The sequence below is a fragment of the Buceros rhinoceros genome, unplaced genomic scaffold (assembly GCF_000710305.1).
Source record: "Buceros rhinoceros silvestris isolate BGI_N320 unplaced genomic scaffold, ASM71030v1 scaffold35650, whole genome shotgun sequence".
Lineage (NCBI taxonomy): Eukaryota > Metazoa > Chordata > Aves > Bucerotiformes > Bucerotidae > Buceros > Buceros rhinoceros.
The window spans coordinates 12793-20834 of NW_010390836.1; the positions used below are offsets into that span (position 1 = coordinate 12793).

General features: G+C 53.3%; 1 protein-coding gene across 1 annotated transcript in view; it reads right to left on the minus strand.

Annotated features, from left to right (window-relative positions):
- TRAF7 (TNF receptor-associated factor 7, E3 ubiquitin protein ligase) overlaps positions 1 to 7164 on the minus strand; it is a 19494-nt gene extending 12330 nt beyond the window's left edge. The window contains exons 1-5 of the mRNA XM_010139330.1: positions 7044 to 7164; positions 6742 to 6799; positions 5530 to 5621; positions 1636 to 1752; positions 270 to 362 (exon numbers count right to left, since the gene is read on the minus strand). Of these exons, the coding sequence (XP_010137632.1) occupies positions 270 to 362; positions 1636 to 1752; positions 5530 to 5621; positions 6742 to 6799; positions 7044 to 7124 (441 nt within the window). The 5' untranslated portion in view covers positions 7125 to 7164. The remainder of the gene's footprint in view (positions 1 to 269; positions 363 to 1635; positions 1753 to 5529; positions 5622 to 6741; positions 6800 to 7043) is intronic.
- Positions 7165 to 8042: the final 878 nt, after the last annotated feature.

Genomic DNA, 8042 nt, shown 5'->3' on the forward strand with positions numbered 1-8042 from the left:
GTGCCCAGGAGGCAGCAGCACCCTGCAGAGCCCTTCAGAACAGGGAAGGAGGAGCTGGAGACCTCACTGAAGCCACGCCAAGGAGACTGCCCGTGGCCGGGATAGGGAGGCCGTCAGCATCTCTGCTCCTACGCTGGCTTCCCCGGCCAGGGCTGCCCTGTTGCTGCTCACTCAGGGGGACAGCCACCGGGGACAGTCAGGGCTTGGCTGTAGCTCACACAGGACATGTGTGAGGCCCTCGCTTGTGATTTGGAAGAGCACTGCCTTACCCCACAGGTTGTGATGACTGGATCCTTAAACACACTGCAGCAGAGCTGGCAGCACAGCTTCACGGACGGCTGCTCAGCAAACACCAGCGGCTCCTGCAGAGGAGGAGAAAGGGACAGAGAGCGCAAGGGTTACTCCAAACACGCCAGAGCCTCCAGTGGGAACAAACTCACTCTTCAGCAGGGAGCCCTGGGAAGCCCTGGGGAGCCTGGGGCACCAGGCATGCTAAGGATTTCCTTATCTTGGAACACACTTCTGTCTGGACCTGCTGCCCTCCAGTGTGTAAGAGGCAGGGGAGGAGTGAACTTGGGAATGGCTGGGGACCTTCAGCTCGTCACAGACTGGGGGCCACCAGATGTGGCACGATCAGGACCCGACAGCAAAGTGCATGGACCAACTTTTGTCAGACTGACTCAGGTCACCGGAGCTGTGTGAGCTACACCATTCATCTCTTTCTGTTTGGTTGGACTGAACAGTGTGTGGTCAAAAATGTCCCCTGCACCAAGCCTGGAGTTTAAAAGCAGTTTTAAAGCAGCTTGTCCTTTGCATTTCTGAAACATCCTGAAGGAAGGGCTCTTTCATCCCCTTATGAGCAGAAAACAACATTGTTCCTGCTGCAACGGGCCCGTTTCTCTGTTTTTATTTACCAACTAAAGCTGCCATCACCCGGGCTCCGAGCACGTCCTGCTGGAGCAGCATGGCTCTCCGCTCCATGCCAGAGCAGGGCTTCACATTTCACAGCATTTCAAACCAATCACTGCAGTTCCGGCTGTCTTTTCATCCCGCACTGCTCTCAGAAATGCAAACACAACCCTGTGGTCCCTCAGTGTGAAACACTTACTTCTATCACAGACCTGTGGCACACGCTGCCTGACCTTTCATGCATCCAGTCTGGGGTTAGTTACTGGGTCACCAGCTAAGCTCAGCTTAAAAGCACCCTCCCCCAACAAGAGTCACGTGTGGATAATTCCTTGCACCCTCCTGGGGCTTACAATCGAGTTGGTGGGGTGCCCCGCAGCCTGCCGTGCAGGATGGGGCTCTGAACCCGTAGGGCCTTGCAACCCCTCACTGCTGTGCAGCAGAGCCGGGGACTCACACAGGACTTTGCAAAGACTTCCTCTGAGAAGCAGAAAAGCCCCACCATTGTCCCCTCTTTACAGAGAGGGAAATGGTACACAAGGAAGTGAAGGAACTTGCAGAAGTCAGTGGTGGAAACAATTAAAACCAGGAGTCCTGACAGGCTTTTAGATGCCAAATATCACAAAAAAATCTGCCCACGATAACTGTATGTACTCACAAGAGTCCACTAGGTTACTCTAGACACTGCACTTCCTAACACTGCTCCTTCAGACAATCCCAAATACCTACTGGCTCCTCCTCTTCCTCATGGAGAGAGAACGTCGAGCGCAAGGACATGTTGGACTCCGAGTGCAATGAGCGGACGGAGATGGCAGAGTCGGAGCGGCGCGGGGTGCTGATTGGAGGCTTCAAAGAGATAAGAAACAGTTCTTGTTACTGCCAATAATTCCCCCTGATCCAAACCCCTTCATACAGAGGCTCCCCTCTGCTGCAAAACTGAGCTGCCCCGTTTGTTCATCTACTCTGCCGAGCTGCACTGAGCAGCTCCAGAAAGAGCCCTTCCCTCCGCCGGGAATGCTGCTCCGTGCTCGGAGCCGGGACAGGCGCCACTCTGCTTCACCTCACTACACCAGGCTGACATCCTCATCCCAAGCACGAACTTTCTCAGAGGTGCATTCACTTGTGTACTCACCGCACGCGCCCGCAAAGCAGCGGTTTGGAAGAATTAATCCCTCACAGCAAGCTTTGTAAATCTGCCCCGAGCCAGCTCCCAGCTCCTGCAGTCCCCATAATCTCTGTGGCAGCACTTGTTGTTTCACTCACTATCTAACTTCTGCCAAATTTCTCTGCGTAAGTGTGCAGACTTCCTTCTATTCAATTCGGTAACAGCCCGGCTCTGTCGCTTCCTGCTCGGGAGGGCAGAGCTCAGTGGACATCGCGTGCACCAATCAAGAAAAATCCCCCTGGTCCTGGCAGCCTTGCGATTGGCTCCGAGGGCATGCTGTCGCTGGAACATTAACCGGCAGCGCATCTCCACAGGCAGAATATCAACCAGCAGCATGGAGCTGAAATGCAATTTGGCGTCAGAAAGAAACCAGAGATGCTCTGGACCATGAGGAGACGGGATTTGGGGGTGTGGTGCAGCTGGTATCCGGATTACCCTGGGAGAGCTGCTGCTGGCAGACTGGGAGGAGGGCAGAGAGAAGCAGTAACAGTCTTCATGGAGCAGAATGGGTGGGCTGACAAAAGAACAAAGCCATAAGCCTCAGATACTTAACGACAAGAGATGTCTGATGCCTGGGCTGCCCACACGTGTCACACCTATACCTGCTTGACTGTAGCCCACGTCAGCCGCTGGCCCTGCTGCCTGCTCGATGAGGACTCACCCTGGCCGTGGCCAGCTCTGGCCCTGCCCAGCTGGGTCGGGGACCGCTGCACAGAGGAGGCTCTGCCGCCCAGGTTCCTGCCCTGTGCTGCCTTCTGAGCAAAATGGTTTTGCCCTCACCTTCAAACCTTCCAAGCTGCCTTTTGTGTGCTTGCCCTGTGACATCAGACCCAGGGACAGACAAAAGCAGTGCAGGAGGCCAGTGGGGCAGTCGGAAAATTCAGCAATGAAATATGTAAGACGAGGTTTAGAGCCTGCTGCCTTCCCCAGAGAGACTCTACTGCAGAGGAGGAGCAGACCAGGACCCTGCCGGTTCTTCACACTGCTCTGCTTCGTAGCTTTCATGATGCTGGGATCCTAGGAGCTCAGAAACGCTGCATCTGCTCAGAAGCTGAAGAATAATGCTCTTATACTTAAAGACAGCATATTTGCTGGCTAAATATGTAGACCTTGAGAAGGAATAGTTATAACGGGGTAAATCAATTTTATGTGTATCCATTAATTTTATTATTTCCCTCCACTAGCAGCAGAAGTTATTAAAATAACAAGAATGACTCTGCTCAGTACCCATTCTGGAGGTGATGCAGCAATGGGGGCAGCAAACACAGGCTCTGCAGGGAGCAGTTCTACCAGGAGCAACAACCTGTGGAACTACTGATGGAGCGGGGGCTCTGCAGCCCACAAGCCCTTCCATGAGGCCGAGGTGAGAGATGCAGCCTTGCCAGGCTTGCGTGACTCTGCGGGCTGAGGTCCCTGTCCTGGCTGGTGTTAACCACGCAGGAGAGAGGCTGATGTGCTGAGAAAGATGACTGCACTGTGGAGACAATGCTGGATGGAGGAGGAGTGTGCTGGTGGCCAGTGCCCCTCTAGGTACCTTGCAGCCTTTGGTTTTGCCAAGGAAAGACCCAAGAGAGCTCAGCTCTGCAGGGTCAGCCTCTGCTTGGTCATCCCAGAACACCCTGCTCTGCTTTTGGTTGCGTTAACAGAAGCTTTAAAAAGAATAAAGAGTGGTGGTGGAGGTCACAGGAGGCTCTGACTCGTCTCCAGCTGTCTCTCCGATGGCCAACAAGCCCTTGGCAGCTTCTGGAGAAGGGAAAACTAAGTGATTAGGAAGGGAAATCCCAGATTATTTCTTGACAAAGCAAAGGAAGCTTCCTAAATGGGTCAGTGAGTTTGTCTGGAGCAGGGCTGTGGTGCTTCTGGATTGTCAGCACCTCCTGCTGCAGGCTGCTTCCTGATCCACTCATTAATTCTCCTGCTGTTTTTGTTTAAGAATACTCAGCTCTCCAGGGAAGGTGGGCTGAGACTGTCCAAGAGGACTCAGGCCAGGTCCTAGGAGAGATCTCTCCTATTCTCGGCTGCACCCCTCCCTTTGTGACACTGGGGTCTTCAGAGGAGTCGGGGAGCTCCTCCATTGGACATGGCTAAACGTAACATCCCCAGCTCCCCCCGCTCCTCTGGAAAAATCCTCCCCTGGGCCATGTGAGAAGTGCCCAGCTCGTGAGAAGGACACAGCGAGCGCAGCCCTCAGCCCACAGGATTGGTGCAGGCAGCCAAGGGCTTCCTGGAAGAGCAGCCCAGCACCGTGGGGTCAGCGATGTGATGGAGAGCTGCATGTGCCAAGGACACGAGGCAAACGCTCAAAGGGCTTTGTGAGAAGAGAAAACTGAAAACCAAACACATGCTCACATAAAACACAGCGAGGTCTCTGTGCACCAGAAGGAACTTTACAGGATGCTGACAACAAAGCTCTTTGCAATCTGGCATCAAATGTACTTTCAGAAGCGGTGTAGCTCCACGCTGGTGCTGACCCCAGTCTCTGCCAGTGACTAACCACAGCAGGAGCAGTGATCATTTATCCCTGGCTCAGAAGCTGGGTGTCGTAACCTGACAAAGTCTCAAGTACTTACTTTAATTTGCAGCCTACTACTAAATCTAAATGGGAGCTTGGGGTTCTGAGATGTGGCTGGAGCACTAGGGACAGGAGAAGGTCAAGACTTCACACTATCCATCCACTCACTGAGGTTTGCTTGGCTGTTGCTATTCTTGAGTTAATTGATTTAGCTGATTTAATTCTCTTTAAGCAGCTAACCCTGAGGCCTGCTGGATCTCTAAATTCCCTCAGAAAGGAGTGATTCAGAAGAGTGTGATGAATGAGACAGCTGGATACAAAATTTTCTGCACAGAAATCATGACACAAGGGAATGGTTTGTGTGAGAAGCCCCCATTGATGCAATCCCCAGGAGCTCAGCACCGTCTGTAGTGACGACAGCCCACTCTGCAGGTTTCAAACCTGCTCCCTGTGGCCAGAAGCCCCACCTGGAGGTGGAAACAGGAATGGATTTTCTGGTCATGACTGCAGGGCTAGCTGTGCTGCTGGATGGTCCAGCCACACGCCCAAATGGAGACTGACTGGCCTCCGTCACAGCCCCAGACAAGGCTGGCAGCAGCTCTGTTTTCCCCCAAGCCCTGTGCTCAGGTCAGGAGGCAGGTACACCCTCACAGGTAGGCCTGGGGGATCTGTAGCTCCTGGGCTTTGCAACCACACTTCATTTTCAAGCAGTCTGAAAACGAGCACCAGCGGTGCCAGCCTAACACCCCAGGTCAGGACCAGCTTCTGATTCCCACTGCACCAGCCCAGGAGCAGCCAGGGAATGCTGAGGCTGCTCCTGCCTCCAGTACAGTGCAGTGCACGGGGTGACACAGGAGGCAAAGGAGTCCAGAGGAGCCCCAGATGTGCCTCATTTGACAGAGAATCAGCTAAGCCAGTCAGCAGGGAGGGCCCCAGCAACACCTACCATGCCATCGTCCTCGTCTCGCGGGGAGTAGGTGAGCGTGCTGGAGGAGGATGGGGTCCGGCGATGCTGCTTGAAAGTGTTGGTCCCGTCAGCTTTAAAGCAAACAAACAAAGAAAGAGAAAAGCTTTAAGCTCCTCAGTAACATTTCCAAGCCATGGGTCTGCCTCTGTAGCTGTAAGTGTTCCTTGGAAGAAGAAAAGATGAGGGATTCCCCAGCTCTTGACCCAGACACATCAGCCAGGCAGGACAATCCTGATCTGCGACAGCTCGCTGAGATGCACGTGGCCCTTTGAAGGGAGCGTGCCCAGGAAAGAGCACAGAGAACGTTCTACCAGCTCCACGGGTTAAAACTACTGTTAAAAGGAACCTCCCTCATATCTCAGTCACCAACAAAAATTGCTTCGGTCAAGGGAGGTCTGGATATTCTTGTCGCATGAGGGAAGCACGCTAAATTAAATCGGAGATATTTGTACCAAGATCAGATTAACGACTGGTATAAAATTTTGAATGTGAATATTCAGAAGTCCCAAAACATCCAGAGTCCTGGACAAATGTAAACCAAACACCTCCCCCAGGCAAGTGTTCACTTCCTCATCTAAACCAGTGCCAAGTGCCACAGTTTGTCTTTACTAAAGCAAGGCCAGTTTTATTCCCAAACAAAAGCAGATCTCCCCCGACACTGACGCCGCACGGCGGGGCTTGGGTTCCTCCGCTGCTGGGCTTTGTGGAACAGAGCATGAGAATTTCCAACGAGCAGGGACACTCGCACCCCCGGTCTGAGCTAAAAATGGCCGCAGGGGGGTTTACCAAAGCGCCCACAGTGACTCACAGTCAGGCAGAGAGCGGAGATGGGAATTTTCGGTGCTGGTAACGACTGTGTGAGACGTCACAGGGATGTTTAAGGTTTGGTAGCAAACTCTGTGTCAACCCCTGTTGCAACACTCTAATTTCAGCAAGGGCTTCCCAGTGGTACTGTTCCCTCTGCCTCATGGGAGAACAGTTCTGTGCACGCTCGTTGCCATCACGCCTGGTGATCAGAGGCCACGATTAAACAATACTTGGGCTGCAGGAAACCAACACCTTGACACCTGTCTGTGAGGAACATGGTGCTTCTCCCCACAGCTTCCCGATTTCTAAAACAACCACCAGGAAACCTGGCAGGAATCACACACAGGGCTTTGGGGAGAAGCTCCACGCGCGAGACACACTCACCCTTTGTGATGGTCGTCACAGCTGAGTAGGCTGGGCCAAAGGTTGTTTCCATTCTTGTCTGAAATATTGACAAAACGAAGGTCAGTGAGTATCACTGCAGGACAGCCCGAGGCTTGCTGCCTTCCCCCAGCCGCTGACAAGACATACAGGCACATTCCCACCTTTCTTCCATGGATATTGTGATTTTTAAGAGGCAAGACAATACCGTAATTGTGACAGGTATCTTCAATTTTCTCAACAGAGAGGCTGAGAGCGGAAGCAGCAGCCCCAGCCCTGGCCCCCACTGGCCCCACCGCCCTTACCCCGTTAGTGTTCTCGGAAGTAGCAATGGTGGTTGTGCCACTGGAGAAACGATTGTAGCGAGCGTTCTTGTTCGAGCTCATAATCTAGGCCAGCACTCTTTAGTCATGGGAGGTTTGCGCTGTGGAAGAAGACAGACAGAAAGAGGGTTCGGTTCATTGCAGGGAGTTTCCTGGGCTTGGAGAACGCCCTCCTGCAGCATTAAGGCCAAGAATTTAACTAAACTCACATAAACCCGGGGTTTCAGAGGCAAGTGGCAAGGACAGAGTCAGCTGCCTTCAAGTCACTCCTGGATGAGTGTTCAGCATTTTCTAAAAGTAAGATTATCTTTTAAAATCACTCCTTAATCACCCAAATACTGCAATAGCCATTGTCATGAGCTGCTTTTACAAGCCCTCGGCTGTTTTAACAGCAGATGAGACTTCTCAGGAGACTGCTCTACCACAGCATCCCACCAGCCGTGACACACCTCCTCGGGCTGCTCAAAGAGAGGATGCACCAGTGAGACTGACCGTCCCAGCAGGATGAGTCCTACAGAGGCTCTGTGTCCTCTCCCCCTGCCCAGACTGAGTGTAGCTCAGGAAACTGCTGCCAGCTGCTTCCCAAACCGCTTTGCAGCGGTTAGTAAGCGGGGTCATCAAAGGGAGCCCCTCCTCGAGACACAGCAGACTGTACCACGGCAGGCAGTGGCCTCAGCCACAGACACCAGCGTGATCTTCCCGTGTCCCGGGGAGCTGAGTGCAGGGAGGGCAGGACAGGTCTCTGAGCATAAAGTTACACCAGTAAAACCCTGATCCCATTAGCTGTGAGGCTCAGGCTGAGCTGGTCTGGACTCAGAGCCCAGGGAGCTTGTTCACTCGCAGCTTTGTGGCTTGGGCCGCGTTCTGAGCACCACATAGGATCATCCCATTCAGTCACCCAGGCTTTGCTTTGGTGCAGGGGGCTCTGACTGCCCTCCTTCCCCCTGGGACTTCCCACGGCCAAGGGAATGCAGAGATGCC